The sequence below is a fragment of the Panthera pardus genome, unplaced genomic scaffold (assembly GCF_024362965.1).
Source record: "Panthera pardus isolate Hobbes unplaced genomic scaffold, ASM2436296v1 HiC_scaffold_20, whole genome shotgun sequence".
NCBI lineage: Eukaryota > Metazoa > Chordata > Mammalia > Carnivora > Felidae > Panthera > Panthera pardus.
Window position 1 is genome coordinate 60,284,221 of NW_026526766.1, and position 17,923 is coordinate 60,302,143.

A 17,923-nucleotide genomic window follows, 5' to 3' on the forward strand; every position below is an offset into this window, starting at 1 on the left:
GCTCAGGAAAAAGGCCTTGGTAGATGGGAGCTGGGCCTGGGACAGAAGCCTAACCAACACTGGGGAGGCACTGTCACCCAGGAAGACACACCCTGCATGCATAGGACCCTAGCTCCTCAGGGACCCAGGAGGGGGGCTGGCCCTGCAGAGACATCCAAGGAAACAGAATCCACGGATGTCCCACACCGGGTAGGCCCTAGTGATGGGACACCCTGGAGACCTGGGCCCACCCAGGAAGTTGGTTACTGGGAATCATTAAGCTTCCAAAGCTTGTCAATTAATTCTAATGTTTATATTGTTTTATATAGACAAAATTTAAGGAATGTTCAAGGTTACCCTAGAAGACAGCATTCTTGCTCGTCTATGTGCTAAAGTGCTCTGTGGAAGAAGCAAGAAAGGGCTGGCATCCCTGGGTATGTGCTCATGAGGGGATGACCCAACCAAAGGCTTCCCAGCAGACGATGTTCTGATGGCGAGACCGAAGCCCAGAGAGGGGAAGGGACTTGCCCAGCACAACGTGGTGATGGGGCTCACGGGCTGGACCACCACGCCATGGCCATCCATCCTCCTGGGGGCCTGTCAGCCAAGAGGGAAAAAGGGCTTTGGGGAGGGCAGGTGGCCAAGTCAGGCCTCGCCCTCCACCTCGTCCTCACTGGCGCAGTCCTCCGGCACCACTGGGGCTTGTGAGTTCCGAGTCTCCAAGTACTCGGCCTTCAGCCGCTCCAGCTCACGCAGCTCAGGCTCCAGCCGCTCCCGGTGGGCTGTCCGCAGCTGCCGCAGCTGTTTCATAGGAAAAGGGTTCATGTCGTTGAAGGCGATGTTCATCAGCTTCCTGCAGGGGAGAGCACAGTCAGCCCAGAGCCCAGCGCCCCACTGGGCCTACACTCACCCGGCCTTCCCAGGCACCCTGGCATTCATTCTGTCCATGTGGCTGAGGCCCTGGCCCCCACCTGCAGGGAGCTCACCTTCCCAGAAGGAAACAGTGAATAAGAAGCCAACTTCCACCCAGAGTGATGTGTACTGGGGCAGGAGAAAGCTTAGGACTATGGGAGCTCTAACCCAGTAAGGAAAGGTTGGTCAAGGAAGGCTTCTTGGAAGAGGTGACATGTGAGCTGAGTTTTGAAGAATGAGTAGAAGTTGGCCAGGCAAATGTGGTGGTGGTGCAGGTGGCAGGAAGGCCGTCTAAGCAGAAGAAACTGCAAGACCAAAAAGCCCAGAGGTGGCTGTTGTCCTAGGAACTCAAATAATTCTGTTTGGCAGGATTGTAGGGCATGGCAAGTATTAGGGGCAGGAAAAGGTGGGAAGGAAATGAAATTGCATGGAGGCTTTGAATGCCATGTTAAGGGGCAGACAGACCACTGAGGCAGTGGAACGTCCCTAAAGTTTTCTAAGCCGTAACGGAGCATCAGCAGCCCTAACGAATCGGCACTCAGCAAACACCAGCATACCCTCTGCTACGTGTCCTGGGGGCATGTGAGGGTGGGAGGACTGCTGGACCGGCAGGGGTGGGGGCAGAAAAGGGTTCTCACTGGCTGTTGCAAATGGTCTTGGTGAAGAAGCGCAGGTACTGGTAGATCTCTAGGCCATCGTGCAGCCTCAGGATCTCCTCCTCGTTGTACTTGAAAATGGCCAAGGCATAGCGGAATACCACCTGGGGGCAAAGCGGGGGGCTCAGGTGGGGCACGGGGGGGGGGCAGGCAGGTAATCCCCAGGGGGAGGAGAACCCACACACCCAGACAGTGTGGGGCTCCCAGGACAGGCTTCAGGGTTGAAAGCCTGGAGGCAACATGTGTGCAAGGAGGCCAAAGGGGGTGGGCAGACTGTGGACCCCAAGGGGAGAGAGCACAGCTTGGAATCCGGAGATGGGGACGGAGTTCTGGCTCTGTCCTGACTTGTCCCGGGACCCTGGGTGAGCTGCTACCCTGTTGGGCCTGAGGGGGGTGATACTGTCTCTACATGGGGCATCAGCAGGAATTGACTGGACTAACAGATCCAAAGGTGCTCTGTAATCTGCGGTGTGGTATGTCATCAACCACCATGCGGACACTGGGGTGGGGTGTGGGGAGGGCCTGCCTAGGGTCTCCTAGAAAGGCGAGGGGCAAAGCTGGGACCACACCCAAATGGGGGGGGGGAGAGAAGGGGGGACCCACATGACTGGATGGGCAGTGGATGGAATAGGGATGGGCCTCCCGGATCATGGTCGTGCCTCCTCCCTAGGGAAAGGAAATCCCCCCAACTTCTCTTCTCCTCACGTGTGCAAAACACTTCAGTTTACAAAGCCATGCTCCCACGAGGGGTCCTCAACAGCCCTGACAGGGGAGCACCGTCTTCCCATTCTCCGGGGGCGGAACTGAGCCCAAGAGGGCCTTGCTCGGGACTGTCCTGCTCACCCCTGGCAGCGCCCCACCTTGATGCCCTCATACAGGAAGGCGTCCCAGACCCGGAGAAGGATGTTGCTGATGAGACTGTCTGCAAAGACCACGAGGAACCAGTTGAAGGTGATGAAGGAGAGATCCACGCGGTGCTGCGCCAGGTGAGCCATCAGCCTGGGCAGCTTCTCCGAAAGTAGGTCCTGGAGCACCCGCTGGTCCACCTGGGAGCCGGGAGACAGGGCTCGTTGGCCGCCACCCTAGGGAAGGGGCCGCCGCCCTCCCTAGAGAGCCAGTCCACACACAGTCGTGGAGTCACCCCCCACCGGCCCGGGGGCGCGAGTGCCTGGACGAGCCGGAGCCCTCCGTGGCCAGGAGACGGGCACGCGGCACACCGCTCTGCTGCTCCCAGCACAGGCAGGCAGTCTTCCGAGCTGGAGCGCTGGGCTTTGACGCGGAGGTCTCTGTGGGCTACGTTCTTGGCCAGTGAACCTGAAGCCCTCCTGAACCTGAGGCCAAGCAGTTCAGGCTTGTATTGGCCTCAACGCTACATCCATTTGGGGTCTGACACGCAAGGTGCTCGGTGCGTCCAGCTCCAGACCTCGGGTAACTCACTGAGCCTAAGGAGCCACTGAACCTGAAGGACTCCTAGATCAACGGATGTGACGTCTGGGATTTGTCTCACCGGGGATGGGTGGGAGTAGAGACGGAACAGCACCTGGGTGCCTGTGTTGATAATTATTCAAACTAGGTCATAGATACATGGAGGTTCATATACTATTTTCTCTATTTTTTGTACATTCAAAATTTTCTTTCTTTTTTTTTTTTAACTTTTACATTTCATGAGACAGTGGAGCAAAGTGAGGTTTTTGCATTTGAAATTTTCTATACAGAGAGAGAGAGAGAGAGAGAGAGAGAGAAACCTTCCAACAACCCCACCACAGTACACTGGTTACACAACACACCTTGATTTCGGAGGTGTTAAAACATGAAAATAAAATATGGAACATTTCCCAGCCTGTCTTTCGGCAAGTGGTGCCTTGTGATAGAGTTCTGACCAATAAGGTATAACCAGCAACTGCTGGGCGGGAGCTGTTTGTAGGGGAGACAGCCCTTGCCTTCTACCCTCTGCTTCTTCCAGAGCTGGACCATGGCTTCAGTGCCAGAGGTGGTGCGGCTGTCTTGTGACCACGAGGGTACAGCCATCTTGTGACCATGAGCAGGGGGCTGAAAGCAATATGCCAGGGATGGCAAAGCAGAGAGCTTGAAGGGGACTTCAAGAAAGAAGGAAGGAAGGAAGGAAGGAAGGAAGGAAAGAAAGAAAGAAAGAAAGAAAGAAAGAAAGAAAGAAAGAAAGAAACAGACCAACCATTCCTAGTGACATCGTGTCACCACTGGAATAACAAGTCTGTCCCGTGGGCAGGGCCCCAACAACTCTAAAGGGCCATCACCTCACCAGAGCCTCCCAGGAGTCCCAGGGAGGGGTTACTGGCCCCTGTACAGAGGGAGAAATGGAGGCCTGAGAGGTTCCTGATTTTTCTGATTCACTGGCTTGAAGGAACCACTCAAGGAGCACCAACCTGTGTGGCCTCCAAGTCCCATCTGCCCCTGCTCTGCTCACCTGGGATGATGTGAGTGTCTTGCTGTAGTAGTCAGCTGGCATGATGGTCTCCACAATGGCCACCAGGCACCAGAAGGCACACTCCTCTTCCTCCAGGACCAGCAGAGCAATGGCCGCTAGCCTGGAAGGGGAAGAAAGGAGGCTTAGGGTGATGTGCAGAAGTCACAGCCAGGCAGAGGGTGGCAGAGGTCGCTTCCCGGATCCCAGGGGGTTGTCGTGTCTAACCCTAACCAGTCTAGTGTTCTGGCACCTGGGGTGAGAGGAACTTGCTTTTGGGGACTACACAGGGATTTCCAGACCAATGGGGAGATCTGAGTCTCTAGGGAGGGGCTCTGGAGTCCTGTTGCCTAGGTGTGATTCTGCACCTGCTGCTTCCTTGCTGGAAGCAAGTTCCTAAACCTCTTTGAGCCTCAACCTCTTCATAATAATCACAGGACTATTATGAGGGTGAATGACATTAACAAGAGATGAATGCCCAGCATAGCACCTGACATGTAGTGGAGCACTTTATGAATGTTAGTTATCCTTATCTTAATATCCACAGGCTTTGAGACCTTGGCAAGTGTGCTAACCTCTCTGAGCCTTACTTTGATCATCTGTAAAGTGGGATTAACAATCTCTACCTCCTAGGGCTGTGAGGCATTTTGAGCAAGAAGACAGAATTACAGTGTCTTGCTAACCGTCTGGCATATAGCAGGTGCTCATTACACAAAATTCTTTCTCTCATTTGCTTCCCCTTCCCCTAAAGTTACCATGAAGCTCTAATGAGATCATGGGAAGAAAGGAAAAAGTCCACAGTGCTGAGCAGGGATGTCAGCCTGGAAGAAGTATTGTTTTCTCTACCTCTCCCATCCTTCCTGGCAGGTCTCACCCAGGGCCAATCCAGGAATACATTTTCCAAGATGCAATGGTCTCTCAAGATGCTAGGTGAACACAAGGTCCCAAATTCAAAGATGTTTGGGAAATGCTGCATACTCTAGCCCCTTTTTAGAGGCCAGTGATATACAACATCTTAGTAAAAGCCTCTTAGAAATTCTGCAGTGACAAAACCCCATGTGACCCTAGCCCAGGACTGTCCATTGGGGCTGTAGAGCCCCTTTTGTACAGTGCACCCACTGAACACCCTTAGGGAGATGCCACCTTACAGTATCATGAAGCCTCACACACTTGATGGGCTTAAAAAACACATTTCATTGTCTAGCTATTTATCCTTCTCTGAGCTCTTACAAGATTGGATTCATGACCTCCAACCTCTTCTGAGGTTCATATTGTTTAGAGAAATAAGGCCAATTCTCAAAAGAAAAAAGAAACCCCTTTTCTCTCCCCAATAGATTGGGAAGGAATTTCTTTTCGCTCTGGCTAAACCATCTGTACAAATTCTCCTGAGTCTAAGCTGAGTGGATGAAGAGAAGAGTCAAAGGTCTTTTTGGAAATAGGAAGCTCTGCCCTCTCAGAGCTGGGGAAGGGGTGCCTTCTGAGGTCATTTAGTTCAGGGATAGCAAACGTGTGAAACACGGGCCACCACTCTTTAGTCTATGCCCAGAGCAGACATAACTAATCAATCATGACACCATTCCCTTTGTCTATGCCCAGGGCAGACATAACTAATTCATCATTGTTCTCTTTCCCACTGACTCTGGAGGCTGCCTCAGAAACTCTCACCAGAGAAGGCTCTAGACAGATGCTTCCTACTGGTCATCCTGGGTCTAGATAAACTTATTGCAGAGATGGGAAGACCCGAGTCCTGGAAAGGAGAAATGACTTGCTCAGGGTCACACAGTCAGCTGGTGGTAGAGTGGCTCCCAAAGTCCCAGGCTGGTGTTCTCTCCACCCTACCCCATTCCACTGGAGCCTCAGGACATGCTCAGTCCAGGAGCTGGCTGCTGGCACCAGCTTAGATCTCTCTACACATTAAAAAGATCAGTAATGAGAGGCTGTTGGTACCAATTAGGGCCCACCAAGTGCTCAGGGCTACAACCAGACTCCGACTTAAGGCCTTCAGGCTCAAGTGGGTCTGCAAAGGAAGTAGCATGGTGATGTGGGAAACAGCTACTTTTAAAGCACTCCATTTATGTTCTAAAGGGAAATAGCTTTAACGTTTTTGCCCTAAATCTGCAGTGTATTATTACCATGATACCTGTCATCCTCTAAACAGGTTGATTTGTTGCATAGAAGCAGGGTGTGTCCTCTTTTGACACCATGCATGCAGTTCTATCAGTTGCCACTAGATGGTGGCAGTCAGACAAGTGAAAGGGGCCTGCAAGGTGGGGTTTAAGGGCCGCACTCTCCACGTATGAAGGGGCTCTTCCCATTACAAATAACTTTCGATTTTAAGCAATAATATGGATGTGTGCCTAAACACTAATTATCAGTAAGAAAAAAAGTATTCAGAGAAAGAATTAAAGAAATATTCTTGGGTGTCACCTCCTTCTCCGTCTGTTATTCCTACATACCCTTCCACAGCCTTTGTGCTGCCTCTATCCACACAGGGAACAGTTTCTTTCCTTCTAGGTTTATCTCAAGATCCTTCCCACTATAGGATTTCCCCCGCCCCTTCAGCGCAGATTAGCTGTGCTGTGGTTTAACTCTGAATTCCCAGTAACTGAACATGTATATATGCTCAATTTCACCCAATTTAGGCTGGAAATCAAGTATCAAAAATATCTACCCTTAGGAACCATTCAAATTTGAGTAGGGACGCTGTGAATGTTCATTCTGTGTTAAAGAAATGTCACACACCACCTATTTTGAAAAAAACACCAGAAGGTCTTATGTAAATTTTGCTCGAGTGTATGCGTGTTTAAATTAAATTGAGTCAAAGGGGTGCCTGTGTGGCTCCATCCATTGAGCTTTTGACTTTGGCTCAGGTCGCGATCTCACAGTTCGTGAGTGCCAGCCCCACATTGGACTCTCTGCTGTCAGTGCAGAGCCCGCTTCAAATCCTCTGTCCCCCTCTCTGTGCCCCTCCCCCACTCACACACACTCTCTCTCTCTCTCTCTCTCTCTCAAAAATAAACCTTAAAAAAAAAACTTTAAAAATAAATAGAGTCAAAACTTGCTTTGGGAAATATCTGAGATTACATAACCTCTATCGGGATAGCTAAGGGCATCCATGAGAGTCCTCCACAGTCCTGAAGGGGGCAGCCCTACCAGTCACCACCCCCCCTCCACCCCCAATCCCTTATCTCCTGCTGTTGCACCAGAAGCAGAACCGACTCCAGGCTGGCCCGGCTGCATTCTTTCCTTTGGGAATTTAGGCCTGCGGCAAGAGGGTATCGACAAGTGGGATGACTTGCTGACAAAGCTCCAGACTCAGGGGCTGAGTTCTCCGTTCTGAACAGAACAGCCTCAATGGGCCTTAAATGTCCAAAGAATGATGGACCGAGGCTGGTCTGCTGAAAGCAAGAGAGTCCAGAGACTGTGAGGCCCCATAAAGGCTGCAGAAGAGTAGGGTGTGGTGCTGCACAGTGTCGGGACCTGGCCCCACGGACTATGGCGCGATTGGCACCCCTGGGGTTGTGTGGTGCTGTGGCCCTGCTAGAGACAGGAGATGCCGCGGTTTCTAATGACCATGGGGTCTCGTCCTCTCTTTTCTTTTCCTGGTTGTTAGGAGCTTCCCTGTAACATTTACAAATTCTCTTTCTCTTGGGTTCCTCTGAATGGATTTTGTCTGAAGCAAATGAGCCTTGACCCACAGTTCTGCAATGTGTGAGCTGAGCTGTGCACACTACAAAATCCCAGGAGACCATTCCCGATGCTTCCTACATGGGTGGCCCCACCCTGAGCACAGATCAAAGCAGAGAGCACGGCATGAGGAGCTACCGCGGTCTTGAACCTGTCCTTGTCCCCATCTTGAACATGTCCATATTGTCCTCATCTGTACAGTGGGAATCAAGCCTCCTGGGCTCCCCTCTCCATGTTCCTGGGAGACTCCAAAGAGACAGAGAGGTGCTCTAGAGAACAAGGGCTGTGCCCTCACTAGAGCCATGACACTCACCTGTTGAGGCCCTGGCAGTAGCCGATGGTGGGGTTTTGCCAGGAGAAGGCCAGCAGCACCCGGCGTAGCTTGTCGGGGTAGCTGGAGGCGGGGCAGGTGAAGTGCTTGTTGTTGGGGAAGGTGCGGTTCAGGTCCAGCTCAATTTGGCGGGCTGCAGGGTGCTCGTGAACCTGACCCCGGCTCAGCAGCTCCTGGTAGCGGCCGGGGCTCCACAGGTGCTGGACGCGGAGGTGGACCAGCCACCTCCAGACACGCGGCCGGTGCTCTCGGGGCACACCTGCCCGCAGCAGCTGCTTGAGCTCGACCGAGGGCGTGAGATCACCCAGGGCAGCCCAACGCTCCCGAAGAGGCCGCTCCACAGCCTCATGGGCCAGCAGGTGGTGGGAGTGCACCTCTAGTGCCTGGATCTTGGCCAGCAGCTTCAGGTCTTCCATCTCGTAGTTGGGCACCGTCAGGAAGCCATACTCGTCATACTCGCTGTCAGCAAAAATGCACATTAGCAACACCTTGCAGAGTCCTTCCCTGGAGAAGGGGCAGTGGGCAGGGGCTGGACCCCAGGCAAGGTTCTTGCCGGGGCTTCACTGCGGGTTAGCCATGCAGCTTTGGGCAGGTGACTTCAGTTCTCCGAACTTCAGTTTGCTCATCTGTACCAGGGGTAGGATTCCTGCTCTGCCCCATGGAGACCCATTGACATTGACATCCCCTGTTGTAAAATGCTGGGGGCCTAGACAGTGTCTGGGACATGGTAAGTGCATAGTAAGTGGATTCTGTGAAGATATAAAGAACCCTCTTCTTACCCCATGAGGCCTTAGGCTCAAGGAGTCCTGCACTGCTGATATAGAATCCCACTCCCACGAGACAGTAAGCCCAAGGATGGATGGGGAACAGACAGCATCACTGACAAGCAAGATGGGTGAGCTGGGGATCCATTCCACATAGCTTTTCGTTGATCTAACATTTATTTGCCCTGTGTGCTCTGCATGTGCGGTCTCATTTGGTCCTACTGATCCTGCAAAGCAGCAATCTTAGCCCACATCTGATGGAGGCTGTATATGTGGCCCAGAAAGGTAAAGTGACTTGTCCAAGGTCACATGGTGACACGGCCAGGGGTGGCTCCAAAGCCTGGGCTCCTTCCACCGAGCCTCCCAGCCTCGGGGGCCTTTGGACCCCAGCCACAGCCCCTTTTGTTATATTTAACTGCCCATGTCCACTGGGCTCAGCAAGGGCTTTGCTTGGGGAAGGCAGCTGGCTTGTCTCTCCTCCTCCCCTCTCTGACAAGTATCTCTGGGAGCCTGGAGAAGTGGAGAAAACAGAGCTTCAGAGGCAGACCCAGGTCAGCTGCACTAGTATGCTGCATGGCCTTGGGGAAGGGGCTGCCTCCTCTGAGCCTACGCCACCTCGTCTTACAGCTGGGGTGTAAGTGTAAGTGACGCCACCTCAGCCGTAAGAGGGGGCTCATCGCAACCACATGCTCAATACCTGAAGATATGAGAAAGTAAGGGATGCACAGTGCTCGTACACGGTCAGCAGGAACCAGCAGCAGAGCAGCTGGGGCTCCCCAGGTCAGGCAGACCAAGACCTTCCCTTGCTGCCTGCGGGGCTCACCTGACAGGGCTCAGCTCCATGCCTTCTGCCGAGGCCTCGCTGGCCTCCCACTGCAGTGCCTCCTGGATGAGCTGCCTCAGCAGCTCTGAGCAGTCATTCGCCTCGCCCCCCATGGTCTCCTGCAGCCTCCGCAGCCCCGCCAGGTACTTGCTCTCTACCTGGCAGTTCTTGGCTTGGAGGTAGGCACACTGTGGAGGGAGGGGTGGGGCTGTCAGGCCACCTGGTTGGGCTTGGGCCACCCTAGAGGCCTGAGCAGCTACAGGCAGCAAAGCTCTTCTCCCATCTCATCTTGCATCCCCTCCCCACCCCCCAGCCCATCGTATAAGGGAAAGGAGATGGGCCCCAAACCCAAGGGTTTATAGCAAGGCAGTGAAGGCTTCAGGCAAGAGAGCCAGGCCCAGGGCTGGGCTGGATTCAGAAGAAAGAGAGGAAAGGTGGACAGGGGCAGTGCAGGTTCTTGCATAGCCTGCAGTCCCATCCTGGTTCGGCCACTGCTGGCTGGGTGAGCTACGGCAAGTTACTTAACTGCTCTGTGCCCTAGCTTGTTCATTTAACCAATGGAACTCATATGGATTCTGGTGAGGATTACATGAGCTGATGTGTGTAAAGTCCCTCTCAGGGCACCTAGCCTAGAGCAGTTCTCTGCAGGTGGTATTACTGAGCAGCACCCAGGAGATGGCCATGAGGCTCCGGACACTGCCCTTGGGCCTCCTGCTGCCACAACACTGGCTCCTTCCATTCCTGCTACGCATCATTCTCTCCCATCGGTGGCCTTCCTGCACGCTCCCTGCCCCTCCCTGCCCGTCTTGAACTTTTGTATTTCTATTTACACAAACTGAGTGTTCTGAACAAGTCTCGTCACTTTCCTAGGCCCATTTTCCTTCTTTGTAAGCTGGACAGGAAAAATCGACCTCATAGTATTGCTGTGACCTCTGGGCCAGCCTGGCTCCTGTTTCATCCTGGGGTGGCAGAGTGGGAGCTTCCTGGCCAAGGGTGCCCATCTGCTGCACCTCTACCCAGATTACCATCTCCAAACGTTGGCTAAGCACCAACTCCAGGCCATCGGGTGAGCCGGCCCTCCTCCCCAACCCAGGCGGCTCCCACTTCCATGTCCCTCTGCCTGCAAGACTGCTTCCCGAGTCCCCTCCCAGTAGTCTTCCCAGGCACTTCTGAGACCCCCGAATCTCCTGCTCTCCAGCCCACCTCTGTAAGCCCAATGAGCCCCTGGCTTTCTCAAAACATAAATCTGATTGAGCACCACCCCCCACCCCCACCCCCGACTGCCCCACTCAAAACCCTTCTACAACTGCCAGTTTCCTCAGAGAACGTCCCAACATTTCCCCCCTTCAGCCTCACGTCTCCTTTCTCACCTTCCCCCTTCCTCTCAATCCATAGGTCTTGACCATGCTGTCTCTTTTCTTGAAAGGCCTTTCTCCACTGTTTGTCTGGATAACACCAACTCACTTTTAGGACTCAGCTCAAGAAGGCACCTCCACCAGGAAGTCCTCCCTGACTTTCTTTCCTCCTTTGGGCCCCAAAGAATCCTGCGTGCCCAACTGCATCTTGATTGTGTTTGATCCTCACTAGTCTGCACACACCCTCTTTGAAAAGTCTTAGAAGGCCTTTTGTCAGTTCTTCTTTAAATGTTCATTAGAATCCGTCAGTAAAGCCATCAGGTCCAGGGCTTTTCTTTGTTGAGAGATTTCTGATTGCTAACTCAGTCTCCTTACTAGTTATACAGGCTATTCAGGTTTTCTATTTCTTCATGATTTAGTCTTGGTAGGCTTTATGTTTCCAGGGATTTGTCCATTTCATTTGGTGATTCAATTTGTTGGTATACAACTGTTCATAGTACTTTTTTAAAAATTTATTTTTATTTTTTTATTAAAAAATTTTTTTAATGTTTATTTTTGAGAGAGAGAGAGAGAGAGAGAGAGAGAGAGACAGACAGAGAGCGCGAGCATGAGAGCATGAGTGGGGGAGGGGCTGAGAGGAAGACACAGAATCCGAAGCAGGCTCCAAGCTCTGAGCTGTCAGCACAGGGCCCAGCTCGGGGCTCAAACCTACAAGCTGTGAAATCATGACCTGAGCTGAAGTCACATGCTTAACCAACCCAGCCACCCAGGCGCCCCTGTTCATAGTACTCTTATAATCCTTTTTATTTCTGTAAAATCAGTAGTAATGTTCCCACTTTCATTTCTGACTTTGAATTTTCTTTTTTTCCTTAGTTCACTTAGCCCAAGGTTTGTCGATTTTGTTCATCTTTTCAAAAAAATCACTTTTGGTTTCATTGATTTTCTCTATTACTTTTCTGTTATCTATTTCATTTATTTCTGCTCTAATCTTTATTATTTTCTTCTATCAGCCAGCTTGGGTTTAGTTCTTCTAGTTCCTCAAGTTGTAAAGTTAGGCTGTTGATTTGAGATCTTTCTTGTTTTTTAAAGAAAGTGTTTATAGCTATAAATTCCCTCCTCAGCTCAGAGCCTGGAGTCTGCTTTGGATTCTGTCTCACTCTCTCTCTGCCCCTCCCTGCTCATGCTCTGTCTCTCTTGCTGTCAAAAATAAACATAAAAAAAAATTTCTTCCTCAGCATGGCTTTTGCTGTGTCCCGTAAGTTTTGACATGTCTTCTTTTTCATTTGCCTTTAAGTATTTTCGAATTTCCCTTGTAATTTCTTCTTTGATTCATTGTTTCAAAGTATGTTGCTTAATTTCTACAAGTTTGTGAATTTTCCAGTTTGACTTCTGTTTTTGGTTTCTAGCTTCATCCCATTCCAGTTGGAGAAGATACCTGTCTCCTTAAATCTACTGAGATATAATTTGTGGCCTAACATATGGTTTGTCCTGGAAAATGAGGAGAATGCATGTGCTGTTGTTGCTGGGTAGAGTGTTCTGTGTTATACCTGTTAGATCTAGTTGGTGTATTGTGTTGTTCAAGGCCACTAGTTCCTTACTTATCATCTGTCTGGTTATTTTACCCATTACCGAGAGTGGGGTACTAAAATTTACAACTATTATTGTAGAATTATCTATTTCTCCCTTCAGTTCTGTCATTTTTGGTTCCTATAGTTTGCTGGTCTGGTATCAAGTATATAAATGTTTATAATTGCTGTATCTTCTCACTGTCTTGAACCTTTTATTAACATATAATGTCTTTCTTGGTCTCTTGTAACTTTAAAAACTTTAAAGTCACTCCAGTCTGATATTAGCAAAGCCACCCTGCTCTCTGTTGGTTATTATTTCATGGAATATCTTTTTCCAACCTTTCATTTTCAATCTATTTGTGTCTCTGAATATAAAGCGAGTCTCCTGTACACAGCATATAGTTGGATCATTTTTTTTTAATCCATTTTGTCAAACTCTTTTAATTGGAGAGTTTAACCCATTTACATTTAAAGTAATTATTGATAAGGGATGTCTGTCCTTTTGCTATTTATTTGCTGACTTATACCATTTTTGTCCCTTGTTTCCTGCATTACTGTGTTTTTTGTGGTGAAATGTTTAAATTCCTGTTCTGTTTCCTTTTGTGTATATTCTATAGCTTCTTTCTTTATGGTTACCATGGGGATTAATTTAAAATTCTAAAGTTATAACATTCTAATTTGAATTTATATCAGCTTAACTTCAATAACATGCAGAAACTCTGTTCCTTTATAGTTCCATCCCTACCCTTTTGGTTGTTGATGTCACCAAATTACATCTTTATACATCGTGAGCCCCAAAACATAATGTAATGATTCTTTTAAATGCAAAATTAGGTAGAAAACAAAATGTGGAGTTATAAACCAAAGTTGTAATAATACTAGCTTTTAGATTAATCATTAAAAAAATGTATTAGTCTCTTAAATCATATAGAAAACAAAAGTGGAATTATAAACCATTTTTACCATAATACTAGGTTTTATAATTGCCCATGTATTTACCTCTACTGAGATTTGTATACCTTCAAACACCTCTGAGTTACTGCCTAGTGTACCTCCATTGCACCCCGCAGGACTGTGCAAGCACTTCTTGTGGGCAGATCTAATGGGAATGAAGTTTCTCAACTTTCGTTTCTCTGAATTTCTCCCTCATTTTTGGAAGAAGGTTTTGCCAGATATAAATTCTTTTGCTTTGCTTTTTGTTTGTCTTTGTTTTTAGCATTTTGGCCTCCAAGGTTTCTGATGAGAAATCTGCTCATAATCTTCTTGAGAATTCCTTGTATGTGATGAGTTACTTCTCTTTCTGCTTGCAAGCAGTTGCTTTGTATTTGGCATTCAAAAGATTGATAGTAATGTGTCTCAGTGTAGATCTCTTGGAATTTATTTTACTTGATGTTTGTTGAGCTTCTTGGACATTTTTATTCATGTCTTTCATCAAATTTGGGAAATTTTCAGCCTTTATTCACATATTCTCTCTGCCCCTCTCTCTCTCTCTCTTCTCCTTCTGGGACTCCCCTGCTATAATGGGTATGTTGGTCTGCTTAATGGTGTCTCACACATCACTTAGGCTCTGTTCACTTTTCTTCCATCTTTTTTTCTTTCTGTTTCTCAGACTTAATAATTTTCACTATCTTATTTTCAAGTCCACTGATTCCTTCTGCCTGCTTGAATCTACCTCTGAATCCCTCTAGTGGATTTTTCATTTTGGGTATTGTTCTTTTCAATTCCAGAATTTCTTCTTGATTTCTTTGTAGGTTTTCTATCTCTTTATTGATATTTCTTTTTTCTTCATACATTGCTTTCTTGACTCTCTACATCTTCTTTTCGTTCTCTGAACATCTTTAAGACAACTGTTTTAAAATCTTTGTCTAGTATTATCTAGCATCAGGTCTTTGTCAGGGGCAGTTTCTACTAATTTATGTTTTTCCTTTGAATGGGCCATACTTTTATATATCTTTGTACGCCTTGTGATTATTATGTTGAAAACTAGACATCTGAATCTAATAATGTGGTAGTAGTGGAATCAGATTCTCCCAATTTAAGAAAAAATTGTTTTTGTTTTTTGGCTGTTATAGGCTGTCTCTGGGCCAAGAGAGGTCATCTCTTTTCTGAGTCTTTCCCTGGGTATGCATGGCCACTTTCTAATTTCCTCATCTATGCAGTTGTGTTTGAATGTCTAGTCTTCAAGCTCTAGCTCCCAAAAGGGGAAAAGAGAAAAATGAAGTGGGGCAGCCCTTTGAATCCTCTGGCAGTTACTCTAGCCCGGAGGGGAGGTACAACAATGGCCGCCTGTCCCTTCCTCTGTACTTCTGTGATCAGAAGCAGCAATCAGAGCACAGATGCCTGAGGCAGAAAGGCAGTTTTTAAATGGCACAGTCCAGAGGCAGGGCAGGCAGGTGATAAGGACAGAGCGATACAGGGCGGAGAAGGTAAGGGACTGAAGGGTGACTGGGCATGTAGACGGACTCTGCCTCTTACCTTCATCAGGAGGGCCCTCTCCTTCTCAGCCACCCTTCTCCAGATCTTTGTGACTTGGTGGATCTCGGAGTTTAGGAAGCGGTTCTGGGTCCGATATGCTTCTATGTCATCCTGGAGAAGAGAGCAAAACATCTGATGAATTGCCATCTCCCTGATCCTCACCCTCCGCATGAGCTGTTGGTGCCAACACTTCCTTCCTTTAGAAATTTCTAATGACAACAGAAAAGAAAGTCTTCAAGAAGTAGTATTACAGACAGTCCCCTTCTCTAGTCTTGATCTCACATGATACAGTAGAGAGAGCATCAAGTCTGGAGTTCACGTCTTGGCTCTGACTTCCTGGATGCGAGGCTTCACTGAACAACTGTGACCCTCTGTTTTGTCATCTGTAAAAGGGGCAAATACTAACTATTCCACTAGGCAGCTGGGAGACTATGTGAGGTAACACGTCTCATAACATTAAGTACAGAGACCAGGGGCGCCTGGGTGGCTCAGTCAGTTAAGCACCCGACTTCAGCTCAGGTCATGATCTCACGGTTAGTGGGTTCGAGCCCTGCATCAGGCTCTGTGCTGACAGCTCAGAGCCTGGAGCCTGCTTTGGATTCTGTGTCTCCCTCTCTCTGTTCCTCCCCTGCTCGCACTTTGTCTCTCTCTCTCTCAAAAATAAAGATTAAAAAAATTAAAAAAAAAAAAGTACAGAGACCAAAACAAACATCCAAGTAGTGTTTGTTTTAAAAATAAACATATGTTGGGGCGCCTGGGTGGCGCAGTCGGTTAAGCGTCCGACTTCAGCCAGGTCACGATCTCGCGGTCCGTGAGTTCGAGCCCCGCGTCAGGCTCTGGGCTGATGGCTCGGAGCCTGGAGCCTGTTTCCGATTCTGTGTCTCCCTCTCTCTCTGCCCCTCCCCCGTTCATGCTCTGTCTCTCTCTGTCCCAAAAATAAATAAAAAACGTTGAAAAAAAAATTAAAAAAAATAAAAAATAAAAAAAAATAAACATATGTTGCTGTTATATATTTGCAATCATACTGAACAATTTTGGGTGGAAAATTTTTATTTAAGTCACTTTGTAAATATGCAGTTGACCCTTCAACAACACTGGGGTTTGGGCACCAACCCCCCTGCATAGTTAAAAATCTGTGTATAACTTTTGACTCCCTCCAAATTTAACTGCTAATAACCTGCTGTTGACCAAAGTCTTACTGATAACATAAAGAGCACCTATTTCATATGCCATGTGTATTATATACCGTATTCTTACAATAAAGTAAGCTAGAGAAAATACATTTACATTACTATACTGTATTTATCAGAAAAAATCTGCCTGTAAGTGGACCCATGCAATTCAAATCCGTGTTGTTCAAGGGTCTACTGTACTTTTCTATGTTGCTACATAAACTTCCCAATGATCATTCTTAATGTCTGATGACTATTCTGTTGGGTGAATTTATTATAACATAGTTATAATCCCTCTGTTATTTTTTATTTGAGTCCTGAGTGTTTTTTGGTTTGTTTTTGATTATGAATAATGCTGTGATGCACATCTCTGAGCCTAGAGTTTTCCTTTTGCAAGCTGTCCAGTGACAGAATATGATCATGCTGCTGCGGCATTCGAGGAGAAGCTGGCCAAACGCTGGGGAGGTTCAAGCAGGAGTCTGAGCCTCAGAAAGGAGCAGACACAGCACTGGCTCTCAACCTTCATTCTGCTGGGATGGACATTACAGAAGCAATGGACAGCACACGCTCACAGCTATACCTACCAATTCCAGGACATTCACTAGCTGAAACTCAACCCCTTTTGCTCCCACTCTAGCAATGTGCTGGGCTGTAGGTGAATGTGAGAGACACTATTGCGGGCATGACTTTGGATAGGCCCTGATTTATCTGGAAATTAAGAGCATCACGCCTGTGATGCCCTTGGCACCTCATTATCAGGGATGTGTCACTTGTGCACAGCTCACAGGCCATCCTGACCCTCCCTGGGTGGGCCTGCATTCTGGCCAAGATCCTTCCCAGCCCAGAAGCTCCAATTCATACCCAGGCTCTACTGCCTTCTCCCTAGATGGTTGACACAGTGGGAGGGCCACACACTCCCAGGGCTCCTTAGCTGGAAATCAAAGCCCCAGGCTGACTGCATCCCTTGGCCTGTCACCACTCAGCTGGGCTCTCTGGCTCTCCGTGGGGTCTCTAACCCCAGACACGCCTGCTTTCGCACCCCCCCCCCCCCCCCCCCGTGTCCAGGGTGCAAGGCTGTGTGTACTCAGGCTGAGTTTGCTTCTGCTCTCTCTGCCTGGCCTGGACCCAGGTAGTTCCAACTCCCAGCCTGTACTTCCTCTTACACTCCAACTGTGTCTGTCCTACAGCAAACTCTGGGCTCCCTTTTCTCAGGGGGTGCCAGCTGCTGTTTTGCACAAGTGTCCACCTGCTTCTTCTCCATGACCCCCATTTCCTTATCCTTATGTGGAGGGGCAGTGAGCTCGGTGTGAATCTGCATGTTTGCAGCATGAGGACCAACCTCCTGTGAGCATCAGAATTCTCCAGGGCTGCTCTCGCTGCCCGCAATATTCTTCCGTTTTGGTGTCCGGAGATTTGGTAGACTTAGGAACACAGAGGCTGTGTGGGCTCCCTGCACCATCATCACCCCCTGCCTCCACCCCGCACTGAGCACACCATCCCATTCAATCCCTCCAGTGGTCCTGAAAGTCTCAGAGGCTCTGAAAAGGACAAGCCCGTTGCCTGAGGTCACACAGCTGTACTAGACAGGGTGTGACTGAGCCCAGGGCTGTCGGATTCGGATTCGAAAGCCAAGTCCAAGCACTGTACTTACTGCCTAGACATTCCCTATGCTCTGTCCCCGCTGCAATCCACCCGGACGCCAAAACTCTAGTCCGTCCTTCAAGGGTTGGGATCAGTAGTCTGGCTGAGCGTGCATACGCT

At 48.9% G+C, this 17,923-nt stretch overlaps 1 protein-coding gene across 5 annotated transcripts in view; it reads right to left on the reverse strand.

Annotated features, from left to right (window-relative positions):
• Positions 1-277: 277 nt before the first annotated feature.
• The window catches only part of TBC1D2 (TBC1 domain family member 2), a 56,013-nt gene continuing 38,367 nt past the window's right edge, over positions 278-17,923 (reverse strand). For 3 of the 5 annotated variants that reach the window (XM_019454380.2, XM_019454384.2, XM_019454385.2), the window contains 7 exons: positions 14,991-15,101; positions 9,593-9,780; positions 7,988-8,464; positions 3,991-4,111; positions 2,408-2,593; positions 1,530-1,651; positions 278-832 (listed from right to left, as the gene is read on the reverse strand). In XM_019454380.2, the coding sequence (XP_019309925.2) occupies positions 625-832; positions 1,530-1,651; positions 2,408-2,593; positions 3,991-4,111; positions 7,988-8,464; positions 9,593-9,780; positions 14,991-15,101 (1,413 nt within the window). In that variant the 3' untranslated portion in view covers positions 278-624. The remainder of the gene's footprint in view (positions 833-1,529; positions 1,652-2,407; positions 2,594-3,990; positions 4,112-7,987; positions 8,465-9,592; positions 9,781-14,990; positions 15,102-17,923) is intronic. The other 2 variants (XM_019454381.2, XM_019454382.2) reach the window with 2 other exon arrangements.